Source organism: Marmota monax, unplaced genomic scaffold (assembly GCF_021218885.2).
Source record: "Marmota monax isolate L192 unplaced genomic scaffold, Marmota_monax_Labrador192_F-V1.1 WCK01_AAM20220418_F8-fsc00044, whole genome shotgun sequence".
NCBI classification, from domain to species: Eukaryota; Metazoa; Chordata; class Mammalia; order Rodentia; family Sciuridae; genus Marmota; species Marmota monax.
In genome coordinates, this window is record NW_026695198.1 from 1,851,381 (window position 1) to 1,873,695 (window position 22,315).

Consider the following 22,315-nt stretch of genomic DNA (forward strand, 5'->3'; position numbering starts at 1 on the left):
GATCCTTCTTCAGCAGAAGCACAATTAAGATCTAAAGCACAGGAAACTATTTAGAGGTAGGGTGTTATATATATGGTACCAATCTTCCTCTTCTCAGTACTGGCTGCTGGTAATTCTGTTCCAATTACATAGCACATTACCTAAGGCTGGACTGAGGCATAAGTCTACCCTAGCTTTTTAAAATTATCAAGTGGCAGATATTTTTCCAGTTGTACTGTTTATATAAATCTCTCAACTCATTTTTTTACTTTGCCTAAGAGAAACTTGAAACATAACATTTCCATTTAATATATTCATGGATGGAGAGAGAGTCAGGAGCTACTATTCATTATATCCCCAACATCGGCTTCCCTTAAGATATGCCTTCTATAGTTGGGCTGGAATTTTAACCCAGTGCTTTGCAGATTGTATACACAAACTATACCCAAGTTGATCTTTCTTTAGGTTTGGCCATGTCAACCATTCACATGTGATGTTGTTCTTGAGGTGTTTAGATTTATGTTGACCTTTCAATTTCTGTTAAGTATACATAAAGTTTTACATACATATACATTCAACTATGGATTTTGTATTGTATTATGATTCCTTGGTTTTTATTATTGTAAAATAAGTTCTTTTAATTCAGAATTTGGGGGCTGATTTCATGTATAACATATAACATTCCAGATGAATTTTAGAATTTTTTCTCTGGTCACTTCTCTCACTAAAAGTAAAATATGCTAACATTTTAATGAGGTGATATTGTAGATTTAGGAGAAATTTTACATCTTGGTAATGATGAGTTTTACCATGTACACAATGTTGTGTATGATAAAGTCTTTTATGTTTTTTTTACATTTTTATTTTCTCAAACTCTACATATTTTTATGCATGCATGAATGCAAAATATCACATGTATGTGACATCTACATAAAATTATGTGATGACTCACATATTTGTCAAACTGGTTATATTATGATGAAAATGGGTTCTGAAAATCATTTTTAACACTGTATTACTTTTGTCTTTCTAACCCTATTCTCATTATATATTTCTCAATGTACATTGCCTTTTCTCCATGTCCTGGATTTTATCTGTTTGGACCAATACTGCCATATCCTTATATGTTATCATAGTTCAGATATGCAGTAATTTTTATAAGCATAGGCTTCTGCTGGGGGATGAACATGTATTTTCAGTAGCCATTTCTTAAAAGAAATAACAATTTTTACACTCTCTTTAGTTCCTGAGAATTTACTTGCTCCATATGTTTACTGATACTATTTAATTTTGTTTCACAGATATGATTTTAATTTCTATTCTCAAATTACTAAAGCTATTGAGCTATTTTATAGTTATTAAACACCATGTTTCCTTTTAAAAAGTGGCTATTGAATTCTCTTCCCTGCCTTTAATTAGTACTGGGGATTGAATTCAGAGGCACTTTACCACTGAACAACATCCTATATCTTTTTTTTTTAATATTATCTTTCAATACATGGTTTCAATTAATTGCTTTGGGCCTCAATAAATTGCTGAGAATGGGATCTTATTTCTGAGTATCCTGAGCTGGTGGAAGTATAGGAATGTGACACCATAAATAGCTCTTACCTTTTTTTTTTTTTTTTTTTGAGTCTGTGTTTTTGACATTTTTTAAAATTATTATTTTATTTATTTACTCTTTTGGCACCCAATTTTAAAATCAGGCATGCTGTACAACATCCCCTGCTCTTTTTATTTTATTTTATTTTATTAATTTTCAGAAAGGGCCTCTGATTTGCTTATGGCCTCGATGAGTTGCTAAGGCTAGCATTAAACTTGGAATCCTCTTGCCCTAGCCTCTTTTTCTCCTTTTTCATATTTGAGACATATATTTTGTCATATGTGAGGCAATTAGTTTTTCCCAATTTGTTACTTCAGTTTGTACCCTGTAATGATATCAAATCATAATTATGAATTGCATTTAAACTATTTTCTGTTTTACTATAAAGGTATCATTTAACTTTGAAAACAAACAACCATACTTCTGTCTTTTAATATCATTATTATTTTCTTATTTTAGATGATTAAAGAAAGGTGTACCATACTACTCAGCACATTTACAGTCCTATCTAAAGTTTATTTTGAGTAAGCATCTCACTAAGATGCTTAAGCTGATCTTGATTTTGAATTTTTTCTTCATTTTCCTTCTAAGTAGCTGGTTTTATAGTCACCCACCACTAGATATACTGTATAAATCTCTTTCTGGTAAAAACTTTGCATTTTATATTTTTCTTTCATATTAAATTTTTTTAACCTCTGAATGCTTTATTAAGTCATACCAGGAAATGATACAATGACATTTTTTTGTTTTTGTTTTTCAGATACTCCATTTTTTATGCAACTTTCTTTGGAAGCATTTTCATTTTTTCCCTTTATTGTAGTTCAGTTTCTGTGTTTTATCATTGTCTAAATGGCCAGAGTCTTTTTAAATATTCTGTCTTTAGTTCCACAGGGCTAATTTTTCACCTCATTATGAGATCTATATTGATGATTTATTTATTTACTTATACAAAAAAATGAGTAACATGTAGCTCATTTTAAATCCTATAATCATATGTGGCACAATGCTTTATGTTCTCTAATGGCTAAATAATAACATAGGTGTATGGTGGTCTATATCATCTAGAATTATGTAAGTACCCTGCATCAAGAGCAAAATAACAGAATCACCTTATGGTGTATTTTCCAGAATGCATCCACATCATTAAATGAGGCATCATTATACACACTATACATTTTAAAAGTATATAATACATAAATAATATAAAAATTCTACTTGTGAAATTTACCAGAATTCTTTTAATTTTAGTTGTATTCTCAATGCAACATTTGGAATTACTGCTAATTTCTATGCTATATTAACTGTTAATATGTTTAAATATTACTTCTTTGTTAGTATTTTTCCTCTACTCTCTACCTATAAAAATTGACTTTTTCAAAATATAGAGACCAATATATAGCTAATGAATTCTTAGTTTTATTTTTAATTAATAATTTAATAGTGTAATTTCTTTCTAATCATAACTTAGACATATTTTTCAAAATGTGTCTAATTTCAAAAAATTTACAAATTTACAAATTTTCAAAAGATTTACAATTTTTTTTTCCTTTGGTCCTGGGAATAGAACCCAGGGACTTATGCATGTGAGGCAAGCACTCTACCACATTTGAGTGCTAATTATTATTGCCCTAATTACTATATCTATTTAAGGTGTATACTTTTAGCTCTTGATATACAAACACATCCATAAAACCAACTCAATAACCAATTAATTCATTCATTACCCCAAAGTATTTTATACTGCCCTTTTTTTAGTCTCTTCCCCACCACCTTTTGTGAAATTAATTTGATCTTATTTAATGATTCAAATACTTGATCAGCATCAAAACTCTATAGATCAATGAATTATTACAAGTGGAACATATTATGTAACTACTATTTCTATTAAGAAATAGAACATTAATGATGCTACAGAGAACAGCTTCATGTCCTCTTGCTTTCACTATACCCTCCCATCACCCAGTGGTAACTTCAACTTTTTCATTCCAACTTGTTTTTTTTTAATGTATTATTCTTTAAAATAAATAAATATACAGGAGTGGGACCATTCATTTATTTAAATAAATAAATAAATTTACTCATTATTAAAATGAGTAAAATATGTAGCTTGTTGTGTAGGAAACAAAATCTTACACCAATTATGCTTAAAGTTTGTTGGTGGATCAAATCAGAGGGTGATTCAGGAGCCAGAAAAAGGAGGAGCAACTCAAAATGTCAGGGATGGAGCATTAAGAGTTCATGTATGAGAGGTTACCAGAGCATAAGGATTGGTGCAATGGGTTGAAGAAAAAGAAAAAAAAAGATTAGATATGAGTTACTGGAGAAAATCTGAGGGAGCTCAGATGAAACAGGTTCAGAAGTAGAGCAATAGGCAGATTTAAGTTGAATGAGCAGTGCCTGGAGAGGAAGAAATCAGAAGTCTTAAAAAGAGTGTGACATCTCTGGTAGGAGCAGGAAGCCAGATGTGTGGCATACTTGTTTGATTACACCATTAAGTTCTGGTTTTTAGGAATTTCTAAATATGAGGCCACTGGGGTAAATATTACGCTGACACAATATTTCCTGTTTTCTCCTAGTTGGGATGAACATTTTTCTCATCTTATACACAGTTAGCAGTTTCTTCTTTCTCCTCAGATCCATTATTTTACTCCTTCACCACTTTTTCTTCTACTCTCTCTAGTTTGCATTTTCTTCCATTGTGTCCACGTTCAGATCCTTGATTCTCAACTATTCCACATTCCTTAAGCTTTACTCTGACATTGCTGTGGGACTGGGCATAGGCTCATGGGAATCTTGGTAACCAGGGTCCTGACTTAGGGAATCTGGAAGGTGGAAGGTGGAGGCAGATGCAGTCTATTTTCATGATGAAAACTGCAGTGGCAGTTACCTGTTGAAACATTCAGAATATTTTGTTGTCCATGAATAGAACTGATGACTCATCAAGGTATACCTATTTAGGTAGTACCAAATCAGTTTTCCACAAGGCTCTAAATTTTTGCATGGCAAAGAAAAGGATTTGACAATTCTAATAAATTAGCATGTTTGTAATTTCAATCTTTTTTTTTTTTGCCTTTCTCTTTCATGCTTTCCTTCCTGATTGGTATGCAATAGTGAATTTGCTTGAGTATTAACTTGTCTTAGAAGTAGTGACTTATACTCTTTTTTTTTTTTTTTTTTGTAAATTTATGTGATGGTTGAATCTTTCTTCTTTCATTAAGTGAATTTAGAATTTTTTTTTTCTGTAACATACTCTTTTGGTATGTCTTTTTTTTCACAAATATAAAACCGACTTTCATTCTGTCATATCTTTTTGCTACATATGTACTTTGCAAGTATTTTCTCCCAATTTATATTTTAGCTTTGATAACTGAGTGTTCCTCATTCTAAAATATTAAAAAATGCCCTTTAGATACATAAATCCATGGAAATATACAGGGAAAGGTTTTAAAAATTAAGTAACAGAGATCACTGATGCAGTTTCTCCTTTCCCAGTATTCAAACAAGTATCATGCATGTTTATTGTAAGAGGATGATCAAGGACAGGCAGAAAGTATGAATAGAGTATTAATTGGAATAATCCAGTGCCCATGGGATTGAGAGAGTTTCCAGGGTTCCAAGAAAAAACAAATAAGACCTGCACACTGGACATGGCTCTGTCCTCTGCTCTGCATCTGGAGACAGTGTATAATGTCACATTTTTCACCCATCACACTCACTTTTGTGCATAATTAACCTGTCTTTCCTACATTCTTCTGACTCAGTGTCCCCTCTCTTTTTTCATCCACTGTGCATAAAATATCCTTTTGTGTGATTCTTTCAATTACTCTGTGCAAGAATAAAAATAAGCTCAATGGAGCATCTGCCTTCTATGTTGCTACAGTGCTCAGATTCTATGAGGTTTGAATGTCATAACTTACTGTGACAGCACCAGGTTCTCTATCTCTCTCACTCTATATCTATCTATATGTATATCTATCTATCTAAAATCATTTTAGCTTCTAATGGCTATTGGTCTCTTTCCTGTGGTTACAAATGTCTATACATAGAGAGAGAGAGATATATAAATATAGATATATAGATAAAGATACAGATAGTTTGTCTCTCTTTACTCTTTTGAAGGCTGCATTACTACAAAAGGAAGGGAAACATTTGTAACCACAGAAAAGAGACCAATAGCCATTAGAAGCTAAAATGATTCTCTTCTAGAGTTTGTGGAAAAAGTGTGGCTTTGCTAATACTTTGTTATTAATCCTCTGTTGTGATAATAAAAACATCCATGTCTATAAAAGAATGAGTTTCTATTATTTTAAATTGTTATATTTGTGAGTATTTCCTTTAGTAGCAATGAGAATCTAGAATCATGCTAAAGTGGTAGGTATCAAATATATATAGTTGTTGTCCAGGTTGTGCATATATTTGCAAATTATAATTGAAAGCTGCCTACCGTATTTTCAGAAACAGAAACAGCTTGGTAAAGCAAATTCTTCAAACTCTTCAGTATTTTAATTTTTTTTCCTTTAATTTCTTAACTTCTGCTTACTGCAGATGTGACTTTAGGAAATATTCTCTCTATGTTTTATATAACTTCTCACTACTTATTCTTTATAAAATATTTTGTTCTAAAACACTTTTGAATGTATTTTATATTCTGCAGTGTTCACAAGTGTAGGGCTGATTCTGACAAACTTTCTGGAAATATTTGTTTTTATTTTTAAAGATTGGAGGAATTCTTTATTGCTTCTATCATCTACTTAATTGAGAACAGGAAATTTACTGGTTCTTGTTTCTTTCACTTCTTTCTCTGAGTGGATGTATTTTTGTCTCTTTAGTGGTCTTGCTTTTTTGTTTCTAAATTGTAGGTTTGTGAGAGTCTCACCAATGTTTTTAATATGGTGAAAGTAAGATATGTAAAAGGAGCTTCCTTATGTTTCTTGCTATGTTAATTTTGTTCTTTCCTCAAATGAGTAATAAGAGAACTTAAAAAGTAGATATTTTCAAGGTCCTCATAAATGAAGTGTGTAAAAATAGGAAACTTTAGATAAAACGGAAAAGTCAACAAAGCATATGCACTTGGGCTTCTGATTAATGTGTATTATGTCATGAATTTCTGGCTGAATGTTATCTAAAGTGTGCTGTCATTGTGTAGATAAAATTTTGAGAGTGAAATCTTAAATTTGGAATGGTCACATAGAAGTGTTTTTCATCTCTAACATGTTTTAGAGTTTTCACCAGGGGTATTAAAGGATCTCTATACGCCTTATTGTGTAGTGTTCAGTGACTTTGGAACCATTCTTGAATTCACTTTCCTAAAAACTTTAGAAAGCTGAGAGCTAAGTATCTTGTAGAACATAAAACAGTCAGTACAAAGAATAATATATCCTTTTAGTTTTACCACACTGCCTAAGTTTTATAATATATTAGAAATCTTTTTTTTTTCTTTTGGTACCACTGACTGAACCTAAGTACACTTAAGCACCGAGCTGCATCCTGAGCTACCACAACTTTTTAATATTTTTATTAGAGACAGTGTTTTGCTGAGTGACTTAGAGTCTTGCTAAGTAACAGAGGCAATATTTATCCTTGTGATCCTCCTTCCTCATCCTTTGAAGTCACTCGAATTATAGGTGTGTGCCACCATGGCTAGCATACATTATCAGCCTTTACTTGTTTCTCTTTGTTTTATAATAATCTATGATTATTTTGTACAAAAATTATACAGTGTATTTTGGGGTGTATAATGTGTACATAAATGTTTATAGTAATTGCACAAAGGAATCGAGAAAATAAACAGTCTTTGGTAAGGTTTTTAGTTTGTATTTAATAAACAGATACAATAAGGACTCTAATTAAGTTGAAATGATAAGATAAAATTATAATTTTCATAGTAACCAGTAAAAATAAAATATAGTGTCAATGAAATACTAGAAAAGAATAAGCTGAGTGGAATAATTATTTGTTTAAGATTATTGATGGCCCCACTAGTCCTAATGGTCCAATATAAGAAATAACTCAAATGTTCTTGAATGTTAAAATGAACAATTTGAACTGCATCCATAAAATGCAAAAGTAGTCATCAATACAAAGAAACACTTTACTGGTGCACACATGCTTATTGACTCTCACAGATACCATATAGTTCAGCAGCTGTATTTAAATTATATTGCATGATGTCAGACAAAATAAAATTATAGTTTTTATAATCCATTACAATAACATCCTTCTGGGAACAAAAAGTTGCATGTAAAAGAAAAATTTTTTTTTTGGGGGGGGGGATGATGTAAATATTCTGTTCTTAAAAGCAGTGAAGGTTTCTATTATTCCATTTGTTAAAACTATATAATGTATTTCTATAACATTCAAGACATGTACATATGACTTCACCAAAAAATAAATATACAAAGAGAGGGGTTGGCCTATGTTTGGAAATGGGTAGAAGCATAGAAAAATTTAAAATGGCATATAATAAGCAGGTATTAAATCTGGGTAACTGGTAATAAGCAAGTATTAAATCTGGGTAACTGGTAAAATGTATTTATATACATTTTACATTTACGTAATAAAGTATTCCCATGGTAGTTAATAAGAACCTCTTTGCTTTTTGGGATCATAAATGGAAACACTGATTTAGTCTGTCCTGAGCAAGGATGATTCAAAATGTGTTTACTTTTGAATAATTTCTGAAGCTTTACATAAATGTTTTATGTATATTTATATGTGCATCATACTTTAATGGAAATTTTAAATGTTATGTTTGTGAAATAATTAGGTATTGCAGAATACTAGCAACAATTTGCAATTTAGTACAAATCTCAATTTGGTTCACTTTCTGTTTTAATACTTGAATATTATCAGGCATTTATCCATGTTCTAACACTTGGGCATAAGTTTTGTTGTTGTTGTTGTTAGTTGGTTGGGTTTTTTTGTTTGTTTGTTTTTTTCAGCAACAATGTGGTAAACATTTTTTATTTAATTTTTTTTCAGTACAGGGAACAGTAGTAAGTATTGCTTTACCACTGAGATATATATACTATATATCTATATATACATAGTAATATAGTATATATATCTCAGTGGTAAAGCAATACTATATTAATGACACCTTACTGTTACCAAGCCTGTCATTGAACTTGCAATCCAGCAGTACCAGAAACCTTCATTGTAGGATTATTGGCATGCAACACAACCCATGGCTTAACAAATTTTCTTTAATAATTGTCTCCTATTAAATTATTTGATAAAATGATGTGGTTCATGATCAAGGTACTTATAACTGTGTCCTGTGCCTGTTGTATTAGCAGTAATTTTTAACTTAGTTGAATGGGCAAAAATTACTATCAAAGATCAGTGTATGCAAAGGATATCAATAATACAATACAGGTGCATGGTTTAAATAACTGCCTCATAATGGTCCATGTATTAGAGTTCTGTTCCTAAGGTTGTTTTATTTAGTGGAAACTTTACAAGGATAAAGCATATTGGGAATTGTTTAGTTTATTGTAGAATATGTACTTGAAACAAATTGTTGACACCTGGTGCTATTTTATGCCATTTGCTCCTGCCATAATGTGCTTACTCACCTCAAACAAAAAAATAAAGCTGTAATACAAATAACTTATCAAAAAGAATCTCCAGAATTTTGATTCAAATTAAGATTTTTTTCTATTTGTTAGTTGATTATCACAAGTACTTTTCATAGCTAAAAACAAAACAAACAAACAAAAACTGAAAAATTGTGTGGCTAAATTCATTAGCACATATTTTATGTGTCTTTGCAACTCATTTATTAAAAGATGTTAATTTAAAGTAGTGGTTTTTAGTTTTACTACACAAGATAATTTCTTTCCAATCTTTCAGAAACACTGAGGGCTGGGTTTTTCTCCAGAGATATGAATTCCAGGGACATGGATTACATTATTTTAATGCATTTTTTTTCTTTTTTAAATTAAAGAGCACTTCAAGTGACTGTACACTTAAGTCAGAACTGGAAACCACTGGTTCCCAGTTGAAAATGCATTAGCTCTGTGTGTTTTTCTTGGGTGCTGTGTGGATTTGCCCACTTCAGCCTTTCATGTGGGGGTTTATAGAGAACAGATTTGCTGTGTTGAAAAAATATAAAAGGATGATTTTCTTAAATCTTCAGGTGTTTAGTCAAACTGCTAGTGGAGGAAGTATTTTTTCAGTAGATCTATCTTGTTCTCTTGCTTTCATATCAAGAAACTATTTTATAAAAACAATGTCTAGGTTTACTCTAGGTTCAAAATTATAAGTAGACTATGAACACCAACAAAAAAAAAAAAAAGAATAAACTAAGTTGAAGATATACTGTGTGCTGTGCACATTTTTACTGTTATCTCATGGTGAGAAATGAAAATGAATCATTTAGCTTTATTTTCAAAACATAGTCCACATTGATTTACCCAAATTATACTCTATTAAAAAACAAACAAACAAAACAAAACAAAAAACTTGAGTGTTCTTGAAAGTATTTGAATAGTAAAAAGTAGTAAAGGATATGAAACTAAAAATTGTGCTTCTATAGCAGTGATGTAATTCTTCAGTTCCTAGAATCCTAGAAAAGTTATATGATTTTTTTTTATGGTTCTGGGAATTTATCCCAGAGTCTTTTGCATTCAAGGCAAGCACTCTATCAATTGAACTATAGTAATAGCCCTAGAAATGTTGCATGATTATTGTGGCCTAGGAAAATCTTTGAGTTCTTGAGACAGACAATTGTGATTCTGAGTTCAAAACCTGAATAGCTTCTTAGTACCTGTGGTATTGTAAAGTTTTATTTATTTAGAATAGACATACAAATATTCTCTACAAGAAAAGAAAAAAAGTATAAAATGCAAAAATATTTCCAGTTCCATATTCTTCCCTGTATCCCAGCAAATTGGCAATACTTTTTTATAGATGTCCTTATCAAGAGGCAGGATCTCTTTGCCAATATGTGAATAAAAAATGGCTATTTTATTACAGCCAGTAGTAGAGAGAGAATATGAAAATGTACTGGTATTGTGCTTAGACCTAAAATGTCTTGAATTCTTCCAGTTTTTATCTTTGTAAACCCCACCATCTTAAGAAGAAGAAGCTCATATTAGGCTTATGAAGGAGAAGAGGCCATATGGATGAGAATGAAAAGACCACAGTGGACAGCCATCTCTCTTCCAGGAACAGGGTAACCATGTCAAATAGCAGAGCATATGCATGTAAAATTTCTGCTGAAATCAGAATAGTCCAGATAAACCCAGTCTAAATATGGCTTACTCATAAACTGTGCATTTGAATCATGAATTAGTAAGTTTGCTGGTAGTTTGTAATACTTGATAGCTTCGTAATACTTGATAGCTTCGTAATACTTGATAGCTTAAAATACATTTAATAGAAACAGGAAGCCAGAATTCAAAACATGATAATTTCAAGTTAACTGCATAGATTTAGGCATGGAAGAAGCACTGAATTTATTTTTCTTGATTTAATGTTGAAAGATCTATAAAATAATTTTGAGTAATGCCAAAATGCATGTAGACATGAAAATGTTATTAGTACTTTAACACACAGCATACTCTACAACAAAAGATAAGCCAGACAACCATAGCTGGATCACTAGGATGAAGGCCCAATGGAAAAATTAAAAAAAAGTTTTAATATTTTTGTTCACATCTAAATTTTAATCTCAAGGTGTAGACAGAAATGAAGACATGACGACACTTCCCCCTGGATTTGCATCATCTGTTGTTTGCTGTCTAATATATGAAAAGTTACGGTAACAGTTATCGGTTTGGAATTATGGCCTACTTTAGGCAACTCTCATCTTATAGCACCCTCCTGGGTCTAAAAATATAATTTCTTTCTCATTTGATTTAAAGGAGAAATATTGTTAAGGAAGACATGTTTACTCACCTCTGATAAGAAAGGAGGGTTTCAGTCATTCAATTTTTTCCACAGCACTCAAATATATACTTTTGATGTGGCAGCCATGTGCCACATGTGGCTAATGAGTTCTTGGAATGTGGCTGATCTACCTTGAGAAGTATTAGAAGTGGAAAGAAGTGTGAGATTTGAAAGTTTAATGAAAAATACATGTAGTTAGCTAACAATTTTCATGGTTAATATATAGAATAATAAAATTATGGATATATTGGGTTAAAATATAAATAATTTTCTTAGAAATTATAATCATAATTTTATGTAATAAAAATTTTAAGTTATTTTATAACAAATTATTGTAAAGTACCAATTATTTGTGATAACTTATAAATTATAATTTATAGAAATTTATTTATAAATTATTATAATTATTTATTTTATTTGTTTTACTTATGACATCTAAAAGTTCAGTGACACATACTTATCATTTTATTTTTTCAACTATGATGCTATAGAATATTATCTACTTTTTCTAAAATCTAGGTGCACCAAAATTCCTGAACAAGAGCTGAGTGTGTTGTTGCATACCTGTAATGCTGGTGACTCAGAAAACTAAAGAAAGTTAATCACAAGCTTAGGGTCAGCCTCAAAGACTTAGTGAGATTTTGGCAAAAAAATAAAAATTAAAAACAACTGGAGATGGGGCTGGGGATGTGGCTCAAGCTGAGCGTGCTCGCCTGGCATGCGTGTGGCCTGGGTTCGATCCTCAGCACCACATACAAACAAAGATGTTGTGTCGCTGAAAACTAAAAAATAAGTATTAAAAAAAATTCTCTCTCTCTCTCACTCTCTCTTTAAAAAAAAAAAAAACAACTGGAGATGATCCTCAGTGATGCATTATTGGGTCTGTCCCTGGAACCAACCAAACAAACAAACAAACAAGCCTCATTAAGCCAGAGTATGAAGGTTATGAAACTCAAAAGTGTAAAGTAATTCTCACTATATTATTTGCATTTGTGAATCTGTCATTGGCATTATTGTCAATAATTGATATGACATTATATTCAACATTAAATACTAATGTCCCATTGTACAGCCAGGTCTTCTTGCACATAAAAGGCTCTGTCTGAGAAGGGATATAATTAGTATTTTGTTATTTTGGGGTCCTACAGCCTTAGATGAAATTGTTTCACCTGAAACTCAGAGGCAGAGGGGTCTGATGTTGGTATTTTTTCTATTTAGGTAAAAATTATTCAATCAGAAGTGATTGGGGTGATAATTATTGAATTAGAGCAACAACCAAAGAATAGAGGGTAAGCTTCAAAATCTGGGAGATAATTCATCTCTGTCTCAGATATATCTCTTGATCCATCTCCAGGTTTTGTGATGCCTGGGTGGCTCTGTCACAGGCCCTTTCCCTCTAAATCTCAGGGTCTAGAGTATTTTTATTTTTAAAAAATATTTATTTATTTATGTATCTTTGGTTGTAGGTGGATACATTAGTTTGTTTTTATGTGGTGCTGAGGATCGAACCCAGTGCCTCATGCATGCTAGGCAAGCAGTCTACCAATGAGCCACCACCCCAGGCCCTAGAGTATTTTTAAAAATGATATGTCTGCAGGCATTATGAAACAGAAGAAAGGGGCTGAGTAAAAGTAGTCAGAACTAATTGTGAGAACCTAGGCTTTCCTGAGGTCACCTTTGTAATCTTTTAACCCTACTCTAAATTTGATAAAGCTCAATATACTGCCACCTCTGGTCCTAAGAATGGGCTTGACAGTCAGGATTCTACTTTTTGTCCTGTTCCAGATTGGTGACCTCTGCCTGGCCTGAAAGTAACTCTATTTTCTTGCCTCCACCCTTTCAGAGTGGATGTTATAGACAGGATCAGGACATGAGAATTTTGACTCATGTAAATAATTCATATTTGGGAGGAGCTGTGGCCCAAGGAGTTTTCAGTTTCTCTTTCCCTACTAGGTTGCGCCCACTTTTTTAAGTGCATTTTCCAAATGTGTGGTAAGCATGATTTTCCTGAATGTCATCTTTTCTCAGCTAATTCACTATATTATGAAGTATGGTTCCCTGGAACATTTCAAATAGCACATAGTTTTTTTTTGTTTGTTTGTTTGTTTGTTTTTTTAAATAAATCTATTATTTTTATTATCATTCCTTTCAAAAAAGCACATAGTTTTAATTCATCTTTTCCTTAGTTTTGGATGGAATTTTAAAAAGTGAGTGAGTGTGTGTGTGCACATGTGTATGGTTGTACTTTTACATAAGAGGAACATGGTGTTATAACATAAAACCTTTTAAAAAGTATTTGTACCTAATGCTATGTGTGAAGATGCATGTTCATAATCTCAGCATTTTAGTAGGCTGAAGCAAGGGGATAAAAAATAAAAAGGGGAGGGGATGGTTGCTCAGTGTGTAGACACTGCTGAGTTTAATCCTTAGTATTAAAATTAAAAACATCTTTGAACCCTTTGTTTATTTGTCTTTCATAAGCATAGATAGCAAGTTTAGGGTCCCCTTAAGAAACTTTAAGAGTGTGATGTCTCTTAAGTATCTGCCATGTCTTTGAGTGGCCATGGTGTAAAAATTGCATGAAGCTAACCCAAAGTGCCCACAGCTCCCATGTTAAATTACCTAGAGAATACCAACTTGTGTGTAATTCTCTCTTCCTACAGAGCAGCTTGTGGTCAGGGAATGGAGCACTTGTTGGACTACCTGAATACTCAAGATACTCTATAGAGATTACAGAAATATCCTTTATAGGTTTCATGTATACAGATCAAAGATTAGAATATTAATATTATTTTCCCCAAATGTTAGGTTCAGCTCCCCAAAAACACATTGCTGCTCAAATCTATTGATTTTTGTAACTGAAAAGAAAGGCAAATATGATTTTTGTTCTCTGTTTTCTTACTCATCTAGGGAAGGTTGATTATAATGTGCCAGAATTTGAAAGGAGAATAAACTGTAGCAAGGATTTAGAAAAAAAACAAAAATATCCTAATGTGTTTGTGCAGACATCTTCAAGGAAAAACTCACCATATGCTAATTGGAAGACTTAATGTAGTGCCTCATGTTTGGGTGGTAACTAAATATTTAAGTAAATAGGATGGTAGATTGAGCATCTCTCACTTATTCTAACATTTTTATTACCTATAAAATGTAATTTATCACTAATATTTGAAAGATTTTTTTAAAAGTTTCCAAAGAGAAAATATAGAGGCAAATTTCAAATAAAATTATATTCAAACTAAGGTAATTTTTTAAGCCTGTGAAAGAACATCATTGAAGGTTAAGTAAGATCTTAATTGTATCTATGGCTATAATTTTCATTGCTGTAGGGCTATTTCTAGAATGTCAAATTAGAAAAATTCAGAGATAGGTAATAAGCAGCTTTTGTTTTTCTAAATCTACATTGCAATACTTCAAATTCATCAAACATAAGATATGGATGCATCCAAAATCTTAGGCTGTCAAGGGTTTGTTTTTAGAAGAAATAGCAAATAAATAAGGTGAAAGAAAAATGGACCAAAGGAGGTTAGAAATTCATTTCTTTCTGGGCATATTAGGACATGCCAGTAATTACAACCACCTGGAGGTTGAGGAAGAAAGATCAAAGTTGAAGCTTAGTGTAGCAACTTAGTGAGACACTGTCTCAAAAAAAAAATTAAAAGGCCTAGAATATATCTTAGTTGTAGAATGCCCCCATACCAAAAAAATAAATCAAAATTCCAAATGAAGTATCCTTTACCCTGAAGCCAACGAATACTTAGGAGTTTTAAGAAAATTGTGTGTATGTTGTTTTGGGCTGACATGAGATGGCTCAATATTCTAAGGGTTTCACATAAAGGAGAGACTTAAGCTTCACTTTTTTTTTTTTTGACAAATATTTTGTTCTTGCCCCTGAATGTAAAAGTGTTCAATTTTTTTTTACGGAAAACAATGGGAATATTCAGAATGAGTATCTGAACCAGCATATTTAAAATAATGAGGATCTTCTAAATCATATTGGGCAGGGGGCTTTTCTGTAGCAGAACAGAAAAAAATTGGAGGTAATATCTTCAACCAGTTATTTCCTAAAATGGCCTATATAGTGTCCCACTTTCCTCTGACATTTTTTATATTTTATGCAAAGTTTCAATTGTCAACTTCCAAATTTATATAATTTATAAGAAGCTGGTATACATAAGTGTGTTCTTTTTTATCAGAATAAGTAACTTGAGTGTATAGATGTAGAGACCCCTAATTTATAGGAAATGAATCATAAGTATAAATGTTATTCTATTCTGGGGCTTTAAACTGGCACTTCAGGTAGTAAAATTTTATAGGCATAACACCAAACTTGTGGGATCTGTACTAGATGGTATCAGAATTGAATTATTAAACTACTAATTGTTGAAATACTGGTTGTTGTTTGCACATTTGGTATCAAAAGTGGCTGCAGAGTCAGGAGTGGTGGCACAACCTGTAATCACAGTGATGTGGAAAAAATGAGGTAGGAAGAAAGTAAATTTGAGTCCAGTCTCAGTAATTTAGAGACCCTAAACAACTTTGTAAGCCCATTTATCACAAAAAAAAAAAATCAAAACTTCTTGAAATGCATTTCAGGGGTAGAGAGCCCCTGGGTTACATCTCTAATTTAAAAAATAATAATAATAATAATAATGTTGTTTCAGAAGAAAGACATCACAGATCAGAATGTTAAACTAACTTCATGTATGTGTTGGTTCACTAGTGATAAGTGACACCCTGGAAAAGGGAGTATTTCCATGCTGTCAGGGAGGTGTTTAGGGTCCCAGAACCTTTCAGAATTTTTTTCTTAACTGCTTAGTATTCTCTCACTTTCTACTTTGAAATGAACCAGGTGAGGATACAGTTTCACAGTGAGAGTGGTTTTATAAATCTGGGAATGTTAAACCTGATGTGTCAGTTTTCCTATGAACTGAGAGACTAACAGTCTATTTACTTAATTTGCTTTTTAAATTTGTTTTTATTATAACTTTGTGCCATGTAATTCAAGTTGACCCAAGTACCTAAGTGTTTTGTAATAGTTTGATAGTTAAAAATTTTATTTTATTGTTTTAGAAGTGAGTTGTGATGTTGTGGTCTGCAGAAGTAAACGTAATTTTTTAAATATAGTAAGATTTATGGTATGTTTAAATAATGAGAAGATAGACAACTTTGGAGATAACCATTCAAATAAATATGTGGACTGTTGAAAGTTGTGGTGTGTCTTTAGTGATCTCTTATGTCTTCTACACACTGAGGTGACCACTGTCGTATGAGTATAGTTATTACTTATAATTTTGCTATGCCTGTCTCAAGTATCATTGCTTTGTTTAGTTGTGCTTCTTTTGAATATTTAATAACTAATTGCAACTATTATATATCCTTTGGAATTATGTTGGATTTTTTTTTCATTTTTTTTGCTTCAGTGTTTTGCTTCATATGTGCTGCTCCCTGGGTTTTATTATACCAAATTTATCCACCAATTTTACTGCTTATAATGAATTATTGAGGCTGGGGTTATAGCTCAGTTGGTAGAGTGCTTGCCTTTCATGCACAAGGCCCTGGGTTCAATCCCCAGCACCACAAAAAAAGTATCTTACTGAATGGTTGACATCACTACCAAAAGTGAAAGCCACCTCTTTTAACTCTCATTAAAATTGGTATGAAATTAAATACTATGTCATTAATCATATGGTTTATGTGATATGTATTTATTCATTTTTATTTCAGGAACCATTGACATTAAGGGATGTGGTCATTGATTTTTCTGAAGAGGAATGGAAATGCCTGGACCCTTCTCAGCAGACTTTATATGGAGATGTGATGTTAGAGATCTATAGAAACCTACTCTTTATTGGTGAGCCTAAATTTCATTCAGAATTTCTAATTCAAAACCAATATTTAATTTTTTAACTGTATAGAGTATCTTATGCCAGCTTCTATTTTGCATGAAAAAGTTTTAGTTTCTTGTTTTTAGGACAAAGATTGGGCATTTGTTTATGTAGAAAAGAAAATGTTAAAGATTTTTCTTTATGTTTCACTTATCATTTCTAAGTAGTGCTCACAATGTAGAGAAAAAAAGGTTTCAAAGTATTTTAGTGTTTTTGTCTGAAAAAAATGATTTGGAAAATAATTGTGTAGAATCTTATAGAGTGTTTTCTCTTTTTTTTTCTATGGAGGACAACATTAAAAAGATTTCTGTAGTTACCAAGAAAATAACAAAATGTGACATATTCTATTTTCCATCAAAAACATCTTGTTGTCTATAAGTTGTCCTTGGTCACCTTTCTGTCCCTAAAGAAATAACCTTGGGATTTAAAAGAAAACAGACAGTAGACATATATCAAAGTGGGTAGAAATTAATGAAGCAAAGAATACAGATAAGCAGTTCAAATGTCAAAGAGGAATTCACATTTTAAAATGTTAATTAATAAACTAAAATCTTACACAATTAATTTTTTTCAAGCCTAGGTTTGTTTCTGTTGCAATAATTATAGAGGATTCCATGTTCTATGTTTACCATGCTTATCAATTATTTAAGCTCCTTCTTGTTCTCCAGTGATCTCCCTACATTAAAATTAACAAAGCATTGAAGGAAAATTAAAAATAAAAGACAGAGACAAGAAGCAGGAAAGGTGGCATAATGGCATGGAGGCCAAGCTGCCGAGCTTTTTTTATATCAGTAGGTTAATCTAGGTCATTGGCATCACTACTACATATTGTTCATTTTATTACTAGGCAGGTTAGAAACTTAGCAACATTATGGACCTGATTCCTCAGTTGCAATATGCAATGTTAGGAGTTTTGTGTAGCTCTCAAGAAAGTCCATTATATAAACTTACTGTTGTGTGGACAGGTTTAGGCTCAGTGAAACATTGTGCTTATCTATAAAGAGAGTTCCTTTATTCCCAGGAGCATGTGCCAGAGATCATATTTGAGGCTGATAACCCTCTAGTGCAGAGCCCTTTCAAGCAGGGAATTGCTATAGCAGCTTGACATTGCACGTGTGTTTTATTATTTTACTAGTTCCTGGGGAAATTGGGGGGCATTCTAAGGGTGGGAAGCAGAGTGCCTGTTACCCCTGGGAGTTTGCTCACCAGAGGAATGCTTCTCTTTTCCACAGTCAAAATTCCTACAAAGTATTCCACAATACCTGTGAGGATATTCATAACCTGACATTTATTGGTATTTGGAGGCTCTCTAAAAAATTTGCTCATTTCCAAATATTTCTAGATAAAACCATTGTAATATATTAATATTATAGGAGAGTTTTTTATATAATTTAAATATTTATTCATTCAAAATTTTCTCATCAGAGCTTTATATGAATGCTTATACTGGATATTCTGTGAAATTTTCCTGCAGTATTTATGAAATTTTCCTGCAGTATATATGAATAGCAGTATTTCACAATACCTGCTCCTAGTGGTTATGTAACTATAGCTGATCAATGTGGTTTAAAGAAGAATTTTCAGGGCTGAAGCTTTAGTTTAGTGGCAGAGGGCTTGCCTCACACATGTGAGGCATTGTGTTTGTTCCTTAGCACTACATAAAAATAAACAGATACAATAAATGCATTCTGTCCACCTATCACTTCAAAAAAGTTAAAAGAAATATTTCTATTGTAATACAATTATCCAAAATTTTGTGGATTACATTTCTCTAATTCTTGTGTGTGTGTGTGTGTGTGTTTTTTTTTTTTTTGAGCTTCACTCTTTAGAGAGCTTCAGTGTTGTTCATTAGGTTTTCTCACATCAGTGATATTGTTTTTATTTGTATATCTATATGTTATAATTGAATAAAAATTATCATGATTTGTCACTTTAGGAAAACATTAGTTGAAATTAAACTGCACGTGAACCATGTGCCAATTTTCAAACAAGTATTCTATGATTTTACTTATATGTATAAATATTACCTCTTTTTATATATGATTTTTATATAGTACCTTGATTGTTTATACTCAGTTCTTGTGCTTAATCATATAATGTATCTAAGTATACACACACACACACACACACTGCGTATTGAACTCAGAGGTTCTTATAATATTGAATTTTAGTTTACAAAAGACTCTTGCTAAGTAGCTAAAGCTGAAATTCTATTTACATGCCTCAGCCTTTCTTCCAAGTAGCTAGAATTAATGGCATATTCATTATCTCTCTATATATGAATCTGTTCTTTTGTCTAGGAGTAAGACTTTAGCATTTTTAAGGTACCATAAAGATGTTTACAATTCTGTTTATCTTTTATGTATTTGTCAAATTTTTAATTGTGATCAAAACTGTATACTGTACAACTTTCCTGAACCTACTGTCTTATATATTTTGAATTTATTGGTCAATAGTGTTCATTTAAATTGTTTTGTAAGATTTTTTTCTAGAAAGTATGTATCACATAAAAAGTAAGTTCATTTTTCCTCCAAACAAGTGCTCCTTTGTCTCACTTTTTCATCCCTGATGCCATTCTTTTTGGTCTCTATATTTGGCAACAGTAGATATCTCTTATATGTAGAATTACCTTGTATTTTTTTTGTGTGTGTGTGTGTGAATTACTATTTCACTTAATATACTATCTTAAAAGTTGATCATTGTAGATATTATATAATTTCTTATCTTTGTAAAGTTTTAAAACTTGTCATAGTTCATTCTAAATTGCCTTCATGTAGTCATATGAAATGTAATTTGATTGGCTTGCCACATTGGTCTCTATTGAATGTTGTTTTAATGAGAATAGATCTGTAAATATATTTTGATTTGACCATCAAGTTGAGGGATAATTGATGTACCTTCAGTTTTATTACTCATGGCTTCCTCATTTAACCTCAAGTTAACATAACTGTATTGAATATTTTAACTTTTATTATTTTTATATAAGGAAGCATTTTCTTTAAATTTTAATATGTGTAATTATGTATGCACCCAGGATATTCCATAGAATTGTTCAAATAACTTATTTTGTACATGCAACAATAATATTGATTTTTTTGATTGGTATTACATGGACTTCGTAGATTACTTTGAGTGCTATAGGCTTTTTTTTCTGTAGCAGAGGTGTTTAACCACTGAGCCACATCTACACCCTTTTTTTGGGAAGGGTACTGGGGATTGATCTTAGGTGCACTTCCCCCTGAGCTACATCCCAAGCCCCATTTTTTATTTAACTTAGAAACATGGTCTCCTTCAGTTGCTTAGCACCTTGCTTTTGATGAGGCTGGATTTGAACTCACAATCCTGCTATCTCAGACTCCCAAGTTGCTTGAATTACAAGTGTGTTATCATACCTGACTGGCAGCTATTTTTATATTTCATTTTGTGACAATGTCTAGACAAGTTACTTAGGGCCTTGCTTAATTGCTGAATTTGGCTTTAAATTCATACTTATAAATTTTAAATATCACTTTTGCTTTTGATTTCCAACTTATTATGTTACAATGCAACTTCAATATTGTAATATCTGTTAACATTTGTTTTGTGCTTTTAACCTGTTCTCTTTGGAATAATGTTCCATAGACTATAGAGAATATTGCCTCTGTAAGCCAAAATGGTTTTTAATGTTTTTTGAAGGTTTTTTTTATTCCTTGGGTAAAAGTGCAATGCTATTTTTTATTCTTTGCATTAATTGGGGATTGATGTCTCCTATTACTACTTTGTTGCTTTCTATGATGTTGAATTTTGTCTGTGTTTTCTTTCTGTATATGAAAAACATTATTGGAGTTACAAATGTATTCACTATGATTGTATTCTAGGGATTTGCCATATTTATTTTTATATAATATTCTACTTTGTCTCTTATTTATATAAATATTATCAACAATTTTGAATGTAATATTTGTTTTATCCTTTTGTTTTTAGTCTTTTTGTGACCTTATATCTAAAAAGAATCTTTTGTAAAAGATTTACATCTGACATAGTTAACATGTTTTTTAGGTTTAATCTTATTTGTCATATTGTGTTTTGATTAGTTTTTTTTTTCAAAGTAGTTTATTGATACTTAAATTACTGATGAGGAAGAACTTACTTCTATAGTTTTCAGATTTTATTGATTTCTTATAATTTTTCTACTATTAAAATATGCCTTAATTTGTAGTTCATACATTTTTATTGTGATATTTTATTTTTATCTATTTCTTTTTTATCTTTGATTTTTATTTTGTCATTATTTTGGAATTATTTAAGTGCATGAAAACAGTAGAATAAATTAAAAATAACATTCTTATATTCTTAAATGAATATACAACCAGTGTAACTTCACATAATTTACCACCAAAAGAATAGGTTGTTATAATTTATGAATGTATGATATGTGAAGATACATTCTACTGTCATGTATAACTAAAGAAAAAATAATGGAAAAAAATAAAGTACTTAGTTTGCACTACATTTTAATCTGAAATAATTCTGGTTTTCTAAAACAATCAGTGTCTTTACATGTGTTGCCATGATTTGTTATTGATGTCACACCTGCTTTTCTGATTTATACTAATAACAAAGATTTATGATAATTTTTATGCTTTAGTTTTCCACATTCTATAGTAGAATGAAATGTTTTGTGTACAAAGAAAGTAAAATAAAATATATATTTGTAAATTTTCTTTTCCACAAAAGCTTTCAAATTTTATATGATTTCTGTTGTGCAGATTTATTTTATTGGAAATATTTCACTGATTATTTCTCTTACAGAAGGTCAAGAAGTAAAGCAATTTTTGAATATTTTCATATCTTGAAAGCATATATTTTTCTTAAAGTTCAAGAAAATGGTATTGGTTGATAAAGTATTCTAGGTTCATAGTTTCTTTTTCTTTCAACATACATACCTATATATCCCAATTCCTTTCTGGAA

At 31.3% G+C, this 22,315-nt stretch overlaps 1 protein-coding gene across 1 annotated transcript in view; it reads left to right on the plus strand.

Annotated features, from left to right (window-relative positions):
* Positions 1-22,315, plus strand: part of LOC131423591 (zinc finger protein 420-like) — a 119,225-nt gene that overhangs the window by 91,619 nt on the left and 5,291 nt on the right. The window contains exon 5 of the mRNA XM_058574021.1: positions 17,204-17,330. Within this exon, the coding sequence (XP_058430004.1) occupies positions 17,204-17,330 (127 nt within the window). The remainder of the gene's footprint in view (positions 1-17,203; positions 17,331-22,315) is intronic.